Genomic DNA, 13,761 nt, shown 5'->3' on the forward strand with positions numbered 1-13,761 from the left:
CAAAGCAGGATCAGGGAGCTGGATGTGATGGGGTTCGCCTGTAATCCCAGTGGCTCGGGAGGCTGAGGCAGGAGGATCGAGAGTTCAACGTCAGTCTCAGCAAAAAGCAAGGCGCTAAGTAATTCAGTAAGACCCTGTCTCTAAATAAAATACAAAATAGTGCTGGGGATGTGGCTCAGTGGTTGAGTGACCCTGAGTTCAATTCCCAGTACCAAAAAAGGGGGGGGGGACCCGGAAAACCAGCAGGTCTCTTTCTCTCTCAAGGAGAGAACAGAGAAACCCCCATCTCAGGGTCTGGTAAGTTATCTCCAATCAATGAGAGAACAAAGAGACTGGCACGTCTCCAGACAGGGAAGTGTTATTTTAGGCTAGAGTCTATTTCTTGATAATAAAAACAGTATTCATAAAGTGGGGGTGGGAAAATAAGATGGCTGTAATTATGCCCACACACCATGCCCTCCCCTCCATGGCATCCTCTAGCTCCCCCAGTGCAGTGCTTGTCACTTTGTTGTCAATGCACATCATTTCTTCATCAGACTCTCAGCAAGCTCTGTATGTATAGGGATCAAGATAGCCTTGTTCACAGTTATATCACCAACATCTAACACAATCTGGCTCTTAATATTTATTAATAATTTAGTGTTGGAACACAGAACAATGGTAAGGTTCTTCCTTTCCTTTGTTCCTTGGTCGGCCTGTAAGAGCAGACTAGAATTCTCTTTATAATGCCTCCAAACTCATGAGCCAATCTTCCTGTTATATTTCACCTTGAGTAACCACATGTTTGCTTTTGACACAGCCCAGAGAGGACCTCCTATTTCACCTCACCTTAATTTTCAAACTCTGTAAAAATAGTCTAGAATTATACTGTTCTCTAGGTTACCTTAATTTTCCTTTGATTTAGGTATCCTCTCATGCATATCTAACATCCTTGACATCTGCCATCCGCAGATGAACCATGTGCTCCTGAAATTACCCCTTAATTCCCCCTTCATTAAACTTAGGACTATCACTGCTCCTTCCCCCAACAAAAGTCCTACCCAACACTGGAACATCAGACAGAACTGATGGAAAGAAATCTATAGGCATCTAACAAGGTTTCTACAGAAGAATAGCCCCTAATTGCACTCCTAGGGATGACTTCCTTGGGGCAGGGCATGGAAGGATTCCCATATTTGGTTTCATCCTCTACTGTTGCCTTCTTAAGTTTCAGTAAGTTTTGAGTACAGGGTTCCACATTTTCATTTTGCCCTGGGCACTGCAAGTTATATACCTTATCCAGTGCTTTTCTAAAGGGGGAAAATAAACATTCATCTGTGCCATGGGATTCATGTAAGCTGCACATTAGAGGTCATGCAGACATGGGATGCACAAGAGGCTGCATGGTATGGACCAATAAGGTAGGTCCTCTCACACCCAGGAGGTACTAGTTAGGTGCCATGTTCACCCTAAGTAAGTAGAGCCCTTAAAAGTAGTTGAGCAGAGCCTAAAGAAACTCGGTTCCTGCCTCCCAGATTCAATAAGTCACAAAAATAGCAGGAAGAGCCCAAACTCTTTTTCCTTGATCAGCCTGTCCGGCACTGTCCAGTGACTAAGCTCTTCTCCATTACATGTCTGGTATAATCACCGTAACTGAGAAAGGGTGGGGTGGGTGAAGACTCCAGAAAAGAAAGTCTCTCGCCAATTTAGCAAAAGGACACTTTAGCAGCCAGCCCCTCCACCCCCAAACCGGCATCCCTGGTTTAAGGCCAGCTGCCCCAGCAGGATGTGGGTCAGAACCCAATTGCGACAAGCTCTGAGTGCACTGCAGACCATGTAGATAGCACAGGGAGCGAGGGCCGGGGGAAGAAAAGGCGCAAATGGAATGGTTTCCAGCACCGGGGGTGGGGGTGGGGGTAATCAAGAAACTCTCCTTCCCTCGCTCTGTTAACGGCACCCACCCGCCCTCCGCCCTTCGTGCGCCAGGCTCCTGCGCGCGGCCCCCCTCCTCCCCGCCCCAGAGTGCGGGCGGTCGGCGGAAAGCCCCGGGCTGCGCCTGCGTGCTGCCCAGCGCTGGCTTTCGTTTTCTTCTCTGCGGCGCTGCTTCTCGTCCCCGACCGGTTTCCCGGAAAGCAAGTGGGGTGGCTCTTCTGAGCTGTAGCGTCCCTCCCGCCGAAACATCTCGGAGTGCAGCGCGCAGTCCCGCCTCTCTTGGGCTGCGCTTCTGTGTTCTGAAATCCCTAGACTCTACTGTCTGGGAGCCGGTTTTGACTAGGAATGTAAGAGTGCTCATTGTAGACAACCTAAAAAATTACATAAACGTGATCCACCACCTAAGACATTAATATTTTTAAATGTTTTCTGTGTGTATTTCCATTTATTTACATTTCTATGTTCTTATATAGGATGATGCTTTATTTTCTGTTCTTTTCCACTTAACTTTTTATAAGAGGGTATTTTTTAATGTACTTTGGTCTTTGAAAGAATAGCTTTTATATTCTATCATATGAATTTGCCTTGTCAGTTGAAAAATAAACCATTTTTTCCTGATATTTTTTTCTAACTATAAGTGAAGTTGCAATAAACAGCCTTTATGACAAAATGTTCACCCATATCTGGTGATTTCCTTATAGTAGATTATTCTGTGAGCCCGAGAATACTGTAAAAACTTATGAAAAGTGATTGTGTTTTCAACAGTATAATCTTTAAAGATATTTAAGATGATGTGTCACTTGCTATTAATGGAAAGTGCATGGTTTGTTCATATATAGATATTTTCCTAAAAGTTTTCATGGCTTTCCACAATATTGGGATGAAATAATTTTATGTACATAGAAAAATATGGTTCAAACCCTGATTTGTACCCCTGCATTTTAATAAGCTGCTATATGGGAGTTTATCTGTGGATTTGCACTTACCGATTGGGAAGAAAATACACATACCCAGACAACCAAGTGACTGTACAAAACTCAAATCCGAGAACTAAAGAAATTTTAGAAATCTTTTATTTCAATTCCATTTTGTTACATATTATCAATAGAGCTTCCACTAATTGACATTTTTAGGATTGCATAGTAGCAAGGTTTATGATTGGAAAGAAGGAGGGGTGAGGAGACATTGACCTGCATTTTTGGAAATTCCTATTGTTAGATATTTGAGTTATAATACTACAAACATTGGGAAAATACTGCTAAGATACAATATGGTACCTGAGAGGAGAGGGAAATTCTAAACATTTCATTTAGGTTTGTTCATCGGATTTGTAGCTACCATTCTGACGCAGTTAAAAAAGATCAAGTCTGTAAACAAAGAGCAGAAAACTAGTAAGCTTTTGATGGAGGTATCATAAGGATACAAAGGATAAGGTAATCCTTGAGGATAAGAAACCATCAGTTGGGGATGGGCAATAGGCCTGTTCCACATGAGAAGTTTTGTTTTAGAATTCTACTGTAGGATGTTCTGCTTCCCCCCCATAAGACCTCAGTGAGTGATCTGATACATAATACATATTGCTACAAAACAAACCAAATTATTCCCCAAACTCAGAGAGGTAAAACAACCATTTATTATTGCTTGGGAATATAGGGTAGGTGGGGCAGTTCTGGTCCACCCAGCCAGGGCCATCTGATCTTCCTGGGCTCTTACACCTGAGATCTAAGCTTAGGCAACTGCACCAACATAACTGAGGCCTCACCTGACTTGTCATGGAGGCTGGGCTGGGCTCTGAGAGTATGTGAGGCTAGGTTCAATAAAACACCAGCTTACTACTGCTGCATGATATTGGTCAAAACAAGTCACAAGCCAGCCCAGATTTAATGTTTGGGGAAATAGTCCTTACCTCTTTCTGAAAAGAATTAGAGTCACATTGCAAAAGAATGCCAATGACAGATAAGAGACAGAATGATGTGGCTGATTGAAAATAATCTACCAGGAGACCCTTTGCAATTTGGTATAATGAGAATGATGTATCTGATGAAAGCTTTTTGCCTTAGCCTGTAGACTGCATTGCATTCTTTATATTTCTAGCTATTATAAAATTTCTGTTATAAATTTCTTTAAATGCTTTGTGCAACAAGGCAGAAAAACTAATTAAATACAACTGGGTGATTGGGATATACAAGAAGGGGTGAATAAAGAATAGGAATGGTACTGTCTTCTTATCTTCAACCAAAAATAAATTTCTTCCAAATGGGAGGCCTGGAGTGTCACTCCAGTGTCTTCCTGGATACCTACTGTGGTCTTTAGATTCCTGACCATCCTCCACTGTCATTTGACTATAATACACAGACACCACCTCAAGGATAACTAATCATAAATTTCATCTTCCCATTTATTTCTGGCTGATTATAAGTAACAAGGATAAATCTTGTTTGCTGCCTCTTTCTTTTAAATCCAATGCAAATCTTTGCATTTGTTGTTCTGAATTTTGTCCAATTGGTTTTGACCAGCAGAATTCTAGCCTATTAAGATAATTTAGAATGTTCATTTTGTCATCAGTAGCTGATTTCATGGGAGAGAGTAGAGAATCTCAATTAAACACAATTACAACAAACACACACTTATTACTCATGGACCTGGAGATCAGCTTCAGTCATTCTGCTCCAGGAGGCAGATTTAAGGGAATTCATGCACATCTTCTTCCTCACTCAGTCTATGGAAGTAGCAGCTACTTGAAGTGTGCTATCTCCTGGCACAGGAAAAGATCACACAAAGACAACTTGATTACAAAAAACATGCAAAGTTTCAAGTCAAATCATAATGTATGTATATGACAACTGCTATCATTCCTTTAGCCAGAGCAAGCCACATGGCCAAAACCAGAATCAGGCCACAAAGATGAATACTCTACCTTCAGAAAACCTGTGACAAGGGTAGGAAAGGAAAGAAAAAAAATTGAAAGTTATTCAATTTACCAGATGTGGTAAATTGGAATTAGCTATTTTTAAAATTTTTTATATGTTGCGAATTTGATATTGTTGATATAATGATAGAACTTCCCAAGCTGACTGTTGTCAGACAGTCATCATGTATTTGGATCTGGCAATTTCTGGATCACTAGTTTTTTTTTATTTTGTTTGTTTTTTGCTTAGTCACTTTTAAAAGAGCCAATATATTAAATAGTCACACTTACAAAACAAATTTAGTTTGTCCTTTGGAAAATTAGAATCTTAAAGGGATAAGATTTGGACACTTTAAAAAGCATCATAATAAGGGAGGGTTAAAATTAAGGGTATAGAGGGAGGGCAGGACATACAGAAGTTTAGTGGAGTAATTAGAAAATGAGAGACAAGGCTGGAAAGAAAGGTAGGAACATTTGTGGAGGATCCAGACTAGGCATCATCTCATTCCTGACTTTGCAAAGACACATGTGTGAAAAGAAAACAGAGTATGTAGGTATGGAAAGGGCAAAAAGCTATAATACACAGACATATATGCACATCCCTGGGAAATCATTTAGAACCTTCTACCCAAAGTTGCTTTATTATTTAGGGTTTGATTCAAATCCCTTCCACTTGAAGGAATTAATAGGTTTTATGAACATATATTGCAAGACGATCTCATCTGGCCTTAGAGATATATGTACCTGGGGAACTGGTGTAGACGCTAAGATTTTAAGCTAAGACCTGAAAGATGAATAAGCCAACAAAGAAGTTGAGGAAAGGGGATAATGGCTCAAGGGGATTTCCAAAGAGAGAACTACTAGTGAGAAGGCCCTCAGTTCGAGGAAAGAGTTTGGCTTATTTGAAAAACAAAATTGCTGAAGTAAGCATAAGAAAGAGTGACACAGATGGGGTTAGAGAGAGTGATAGGGGAACCAAAGTCTTATGGGCTGTATTAAGAAACAATTTTATAAGCAAGAAAAACCATCATAAGATCTCCTGATGATTCCATCTGGCCTGGAGGGGGGAGGTGCTCAAATAATCCAGATGAGAGAAAAGGGAATGGCAGAAGAGATGGAAAGAAGTAAAGGAGATATGAGATGTAATTAGGAACAAAAATCAATAAGGCTTGAGGACCAGGTGTGGCAATGTTAAGGATGACTTCTAGCTATTTGGCATGTACCATTCCTAAGATTTTATTAAAAAGACTTTGGTTCTGAATTAGTTTGCAAAGATCATTGGATATGGAAGTAGAGTCAAGTGGAGGCTTTCAATGGGGAAGAGTTCCCAAAAGCAGTGTAGACAGGACATACATTTAGGTGTCCTCCATCTAGAACGACATCACAGCCCAGTGTGAGGAGAAATGTCGTGAAAGAACAGACCGGGTCCGGGTCCGGAACCTGACAACATTTCACTTTCAATGGTTTGGTAGTGGTGATGAAGACATTAGAGAAAGAACCCCCAGAGTGGCACGAAGAAGCACCATGCATTTTCATCGTGACCAAAGAAGAAAGTGTTTTAATGGAGACGTCAACTGTGCCAAACATTTCTGAACGGTCAAGTAAACGAAGATCAAAAAGCATCTTCTGGGTTTAGCAACAGGAAAACGACAAGTCCTTCACTGTGTCCTCTACCTGGGTTCTCATTCTTGGGCAAAAGTAGAGATCTCCTAGTTTTCGGGTCTATGCAAACATAGAACTTCCTTTTAGTTCTCTGAAATGTGTAAACAGAACTTTCTGTCTGTGGCATTGCGACACATTCCTGCGCTCCACTTCTTCCGTGACCGAGGCCAGCCCAAAGACAGAGGAAACACCGGATCCCACGACGGGTCCCACGGCGGGTGGCGGCACCGCTCGCGGAACAGCCGTGTCGGGTTGGCTGAGTGCGGCTGCCACTGTGATTGGCCGAGGAGGACGAAGGCTGGGCGGTCCGATCTGCCTTTTCTCCAGTGGGGTACTTTCGTTTTCCGGCGCAGAGTCTGCGGAGGGACCCTGCTGTGTCGGAGGACGGCACCTGTCAGACACGCAGACCCAGCGGAGGGGGCTCAGCACGCTCCAGAGAGGCTGCCCTGCCTTGCTCCTGCTCACCGGTGCTGGCTCCGGCGTGCAGAGTGAGTGGGCGTGAGGTTCCGGGTGCCTGGGGTGGGACGCGCCCACAAGGGCCCTCTGGACACAGCAGCTGGATGCCTGGTGAGCGTGGCTTTTCACAGCTGACCGGTGAATTCGTCATCCCAAAGAAAGAAAAGATCCCGAGTACCCAAGTGCGAGCAGTGCCATGGCACTGTCTGGCACGTTGCCCCTGTCAGTCGTGCTCTGATTGTAAAGTTGAGTTGTGCAACAGAATACCGCCCCCCCCCCCCACCCGGCTCCTGCCCGAAAGCACTGCACCTTCCCATTTATCCTCACTTGTCTTACTTCTTGCCTTTTTCCACCTAGTGACATTTTCTTCTTTTCGCAGAAAGTTTCATTTGCCCTGTGCCATCCTCCAGAGCTGTCTACATTAGACAGTGGCACTCTGCATGCAACTCCAGTTGTCTTGTCACCAAAGGTGCTGTGTGTAGCTGCTTCTTTGATTGAATTCCCAACCTCTCCTTGAGCATAAGGTGACAGGTCAGTAAATGTTCATGGAAATAAATGAATTTGGAATCTTAATTATATTTAAGGTCGAGGAGATTAATGTCCTCCTGGAATGTAAGTGATATTTAGCTCCAGAAAACCTCCGAACAATATAATTACTCTTTTTAAAATAAATTCTGACTAGTACTGAAGAGTTCTGGGATAGGTATATAGATTGTGCTTTAAATGTTGTTTTTATGGGTTAGAGAAGGAGTTGTTTATATGGAACAGAAATAAGACTTGAACCCCTAGCACAATCCAGTGTGCATTATTGCTTAATGAGGATACTGGGACTCAAACTTGTGGAATTATAATAGGGTTGTGTCTTTTGCTTTCCAATTCTATCTGAAATATGCAAGACTTCAGTTGACTAGATTGTTATTGAACACAAACTATATGCAGGATACTTTCCCAAATCTCCTTCTCTGGAATTTATACCCTATATGAAAGACATCATAGAGCTTTACAAGGAAGATTGGAACTAATGCCAGAATACAAGGAGACACAGGTCAAAGAAGCTTCATTGTCTCTGAGTAAGTCTCAGACAGCTTTGAAAAACGGCATTTATACCTGGTTTTAATTGTTGGTGGGATTTAGAGAGGTAGAAATTTGTAGGAAGACTGTTTGCCAGGATGAGTGGCAACTGCAGAAAAGCAGAAATGTTGCATCCAGTAAATAGTTTGGTTTCTGGATTGCTTTGTTGACGGATGAAGATGGGGAGGAGTGGAAATCAGGCATTTTTACGCACCATAGTGACATGGCCCTACCAAAGTGCCGCTGAGGCTGGATTGGAAGGATAGTACTGAGGGAGGGAGGCAGCCAGTCTTGAGATTGGAGAGGAAGGTTTAAAGTTGGAGTATGAGCTAGGTTATTGGGGTATGGTCATGCCTGAGTGAGTAACAGGTTTTGTGAAAATATGAGAGTGATTCTTGATTTGTTAATATGAATGTATTGATCAACCTGCTTTGTGCCAGCTGCTATGTGTGTATTAGTTCATTCAGTCTTAACAACCACCTTGTTGACTGAGGGAGTAAGTGGCCTAAGTTCACTTGGCTGTTAAGAGGCCTTGTCACCCCTCCTGGCTGATGGTGCAGCAAAGTTGCTTTAGGCACATTTCTAGCAGAAGGGAGAAACCTTCAGATTTGGAATGTTCTTCTCAGGTAAAGTAAGTGTGAAGTGAAAAATCAAATTGCTATGGCAGGTATGCCAAGGAGAGTGCGCTTACATATATTTTTACTGGTATTTGAAATGGCAACCAGCTTTAGAGTTAAGACATTTCCTCTATCTCAGAAGGATATATCTGGAGTAGACATGCCTGCACATGTATGCTTGACAACAGGCATGCATCCCACATTCTTCTATACCCTGCTTGAAAATCCAGACCCTTTCTCAGAAGTCTGGCAGGACAGGATTCACTGACACCACCCCAAATGTTGCCAGCTGTCTGTACCATGTGTGCTGATATAAATCTAAGTTATCAGATGGTCATGGGAGGCACTTTGTTTCCCTAATTTGGCTTTCTAAAATTGGCATTTTGTTGAAGTTTTTAATTTTCATGGCTACTATATACAAATTAATAGTTACCCAAAGACATAAATATTACTTTCAAATTACATTTGAGAATGTTGGTTCAATCTTTAAAAATATTGCTGAGATTTAAGACTCCTTTGTGCCAGATTTATGGTTGACTTTACCCTATGACTCATAAAATATACCAATTAAAAATTTTTAATTAAATTAAGAATATACTATAATTTGTAGGAGAGCAATATTTGGAGAGATTTTGTGATTTGTCTTAAATTTAAATAATGTTTTTTATTTATTTATTTGAAAAAAGTGCAGATTTATTTTAAAGGCATATTTATTGGTTACCTAGTATATGCCTGACAATGTTCTAGGAATATAGCAATGAAAAGAATTCTCCTTAATCCTTCTATTCATGTGACAAAAACAGACGACAATCAAAATTTAAAAAGAGAGAAAATATGTGGTAGGTCAGACAGTGGTTAAGTGCTGTGAAGAAAATGCATCAGGGAAGAGAGAGAGTGATTTCCAGTGTAGGAGCTGGTTGCAATTTAAATAAGGTGGCCAGAGAAGGCAGATCTGATATGCTAATATTTGAACAAATATGTGTTTCCTGGAGAAGGAAAAATGTTTCCCTTAAAATTAATAAATAGGCTGTAGAATATCATTACTATTTAAATAATGTATTTGAGACAAATTATGTCTTGATCTAAGCAAGATGTTTATTTGGTTCTGGCAATTGAATCCAGAGCCTTGCACTTGCTAAGCACAGACTCTACCACTGAGCTGTGCCCTCACTGCTAAGCAAAATGAGTCAACAGACATGCTGCTAGAACCTTCCTTAGAGCTGTGGGATTCCTTCACGGTGTATGTTCTTTTTTCCATAGGATGTCTCAGTGGTATGAACTTCAGCAGCTTGACTCCAAATTCCTGGAGCAAGTTCACCAGCTTTATGATGACAGTTTTCCCATGGAAATCAGACAGTACCTGGCCCAGTGGCTAGAAAAGCAAGACTGGTAAGGAAAACTCACTGGAGAGAAGTTTATCTATACTTTAAGAATATTTATTGATGAGTGACTTGGAGCCATGTTTGCTGAAAGATGAATCTCATCAGTGGCCGTAGAGATTATCTGTTGCAGGAAAGTTTGATTTAAAAAATGCACATCTCAAGGAGGGGACTTGAGGGTTAGGAAAGATGGTGGACATCATTATCCTAGACTCATGTATGAAGACATGAATGATGTTACTCTACTTTGTGTACAATCGGAGAAATGAAAAATTGTACTCCATTCGTACACTATGAACTGAAATGCATTCTGCTGTCATGTATAACAAATTAGAACAAATAAAAAATCAGCATACTATAGCGATGCTGCCACATCCATATTTATAGCAGCTCAATTCACAATAGCTAAGCTATGGAACAAACCTAGGTGTCCTTGAACAGATGAATGCATAAAGAAAATGTAGTATATATACACAATGGAGTTTTACTCAACCATAAAGAGAAATGAAATTATTGCATTTGCTGGCAAATGGGTGAAACTGGAGACTATCATGATAAATGAAATAAGCCAATCCCCCAAAACCAAAGGCCCAATGTTCTCTCTGATATGCAGATGCTGACTCACAATAAGCAGCAGTTGGCTTGTGGGGGAGAATAGAAGTTCACTGGATTAGACAAAGGGGAATGAAGGGAAGGGGGGGGGGAGAATGGGAATGGGAAAAACAGTAGAATGAATTAGACATAATTTTCCTATGTTCTTATATGAATATGTGACCAATGTAACTCCACATCATGTACAACCACAAGAATGGGAAGTTATACTGCATGTATGTATGATATGTCAAAATATATTCTACTGTCATGTATAACTGAAAAGAACAAATAAAAATTTAAAAAATTGCACATTTCTACAACATCAAATTCAGCAGTCATTAGCACATTTAAGTAGTTTTGTCAGATTTAATTTGTGTTCTCCCAAATGCTTTGGAAAAGTTAAATAATAACTTCTCCAAAACTCAGGGAAAGTATAAAGGAAGAAATAATTTAAAAGAAATAAGTAGGGCTGTGGTTGTGGCTCACTGGTAGAGCATTTGCCTAGCATGTGTGAGGCAACTGGGTTTGATCCTCAGCACCACATAAAATATAAATAAAATAAAGGTATTGTGTCCATCTATAACTAAAAATATTTTTTAAAAAAGAAATAACTAAAGCCAGATTATGGTAAAATATTGACTAGAAATATGAAGATGGTAATAAATTAAGGGGTATCCATTTAAAGTGGTGTGTTCTATTTTACAATTCATTGCTAGCTGATTGCAAAAACTTTAAACATTCTGAAAGTATTTGACATAAAAAGTGAAGGTCCTGTTGATTTTTTCCCTTTCAGAGATCACTATGAATAGTTTCAGCAAAATCTTTTAAGCACTATATAATTTTTCATGCTAATTGCATATAATAGAAACTATGTATAAACTGCTGCTAAGAACAATATCAGCTCAAAAAAAAGACCATAAAACCTAAGAAACACTTAAAAGTTATTTTAAAATAATTTCAATAAAGAAAGCAATGTTTCTTTTGTCCGTGTTAAATAGTATCTAGAGTGAAGTGTGTAAATTTTATATCTCCTAGGGAGCACGCTGCCAATGATGTTTCATTTGCCACCATCCGTTTCCATGACCTCCTGTCACAGCTAGATGATCAATACAGTCGCTTTTCTTTGGAGAATAATTTTTTGTTGCAGCATAACATAAGGAAAAGCAAGCGTAATCTTCAGGTATGACCTGGTTTTCATGTGTTAGTTCAAGTTCTCCCATGTTTACCCAAGATATATTCAGCAAATAGTACTGACCATACACTCACTGGTATTTAGAGAAGTTGTAGAGATGTACATCCACTCCCTTTATGTGGCTAGTATGTTTAGTATAAGTAAAATAAAATCCTGATTCATTTTATAAGCACACAAGGAATTTTCAAGTTTAAGTGTATCACCTATTAGGTGTCAGTAATTCTGGGAGAACCACAATACTGTAACCTATTTTGCTAAAAATTGTGGATATTGAAATCAAAGAAAAGGCGCTCTCTCTCTCTCTCTCTCTCTCTCTCTCTCTCTAGATATATATATATATATATAGATAGATAGATAGATAGATAGATCGATCGATCTGTTTTTTAACTTGAAATTATTTATTGCATGACAGGAAGATAGGTAGCTTTACAGTTCTCTTTCAGGACTTGAAATTTTTTTCAGATTTAATTTTTTTATTTATATATGATAGTGGAATGCATTACAATTCTTATTACACATATAGAGCACAATTTTTCATATCTCTGGTTGTATACACAGTATATTCACACCAATTCATGTCTTCATAGTCATACAGTAATCTCCAAGGAGCTTTAGTGATCTTAGTCCTTGGGGTGCAGATGAGGAATAAGTCTGAAAATGGGAAGGTTTGACCTCCCACAGGCCCTGTAGTAAGTTGGTCACTTGGTTAGACTCCACCTTTCCTTCCTTCTGGGGGAGTTGCCATTTGTTGGAAGAGGTGACCAAAGGACCATCCAAATGTGAGAAAATGTGCTACAGAATTTTGGGAGTTCTTCAGATGTACTCCCAGTATGCCACATTTATTCTGTATTAGTGCAACTTTTATGTTTTAATAGAGGCAAAAGCTATCACTTTCTTATTTCATGCAACATGACTAAACTTTTCACCTTAGATAATTGAAACTTTCTCAATTCCAGTGAGCGGGGAAATCAGATTAACTTTACATAAGTTTGCTCCCTTTCAGACTTTGTTTGAATGTACCTGTTATAAAGAACCATCCACAATTGACAGTATTTTTCAAACTAGCTTTGACAACGGTAACAGAAAAAGTGAAATGAATATCTTTGGTTGTAATTCAAAGTATAAGCCAACAGCCAGATTAATTGAAGAATATCATAGATAGTTCTTACATCATTTGCATTGTCTTTAGATCCTAACAGACAATAAATAGCCTCAAGAAATAGATAATGATATTAAAGTAAAAGCATTATATGAAGGACTTGAAGGTGTGCCTCAGTGGTAGAATGTGTGGTTAACATGTGTGAGGCCCTGGGTTCACTCTCAGCACTGGAAAAAATATTACATGAATCATGTGTGAAAATTCTTTGTTTTGAAATCAAGAAGTATTTTAGATATCTGTAATTACTTAGTAAGTGAAAGCAATTTCTGTCCTAACTTGTGAAAGGAATATTTTGATTTCCACAAAAATAGCTTATGAGAATTTAATAAATGAGGTATGAGGTTTCCCAAGGAATATAAGCAAGTTCATATCTATTTCTAATACATAATGGCTTAAACATTTGAACTTTGTTTCTTATTATCACCATCTATATCTAGGATAATTTTCAAGAAGACCCAATACAGATGTCTATGATCATCTGTAACTGTCTGAAGGAAGAAAGGAAGATTTTGGAAAATGCCCAGAGATTTAATCAGGTACTTTTTTCTAATTGAACACCAACAATTATAATGAAAATTCATTCATTCATTTCACAAATATTATCCAGGCCCAGATCAAGGCAGTGGTGAACATCCTTCTGATTTTATAGCAAGAAGCAGGGAAAGTCAGGTTGAGAGATTTTATGGAACCTGGCTTTACAAAGGATCCTAACCTAAAGGATCCTAATCCAAAAGATTCTTATCTGGGGACAGGTTTGTTTTGAGCTTCTCAGAGAACACCTGAGTCTTTGAACACCTTAATAAAGGCTTTTA

At 39.5% G+C, this 13,761-nt stretch overlaps 1 protein-coding gene across 1 annotated transcript in view; it reads left to right on the forward strand.

Moving 5' to 3' along the window:
* Window positions 1-6,814: 6,814 nt before the first annotated feature.
* Window positions 6,815-13,761, forward strand: part of Stat1 (signal transducer and activator of transcription 1) — a 37,909-nt gene continuing 30,962 nt past the window's right edge. The window contains exons 1-5 of the mRNA XM_027924978.2: window positions 6,815-6,969; window positions 7,317-7,468; window positions 9,886-10,014; window positions 11,634-11,778; window positions 13,387-13,485. Of these exons, the coding sequence (XP_027780779.2) occupies window positions 9,887-10,014; window positions 11,634-11,778; window positions 13,387-13,485 (372 nt within the window). The 5' untranslated portion in view covers window positions 6,815-6,969; window positions 7,317-7,468; window position 9,886. The remainder of the gene's footprint in view (window positions 6,970-7,316; window positions 7,469-9,885; window positions 10,015-11,633; window positions 11,779-13,386; window positions 13,486-13,761) is intronic.

This window comes from Marmota flaviventris, chromosome 11 (assembly GCF_047511675.1).
Source record: "Marmota flaviventris isolate mMarFla1 chromosome 11, mMarFla1.hap1, whole genome shotgun sequence".
Lineage (NCBI taxonomy): Eukaryota > Metazoa > Chordata > Mammalia > Rodentia > Sciuridae > Marmota > Marmota flaviventris.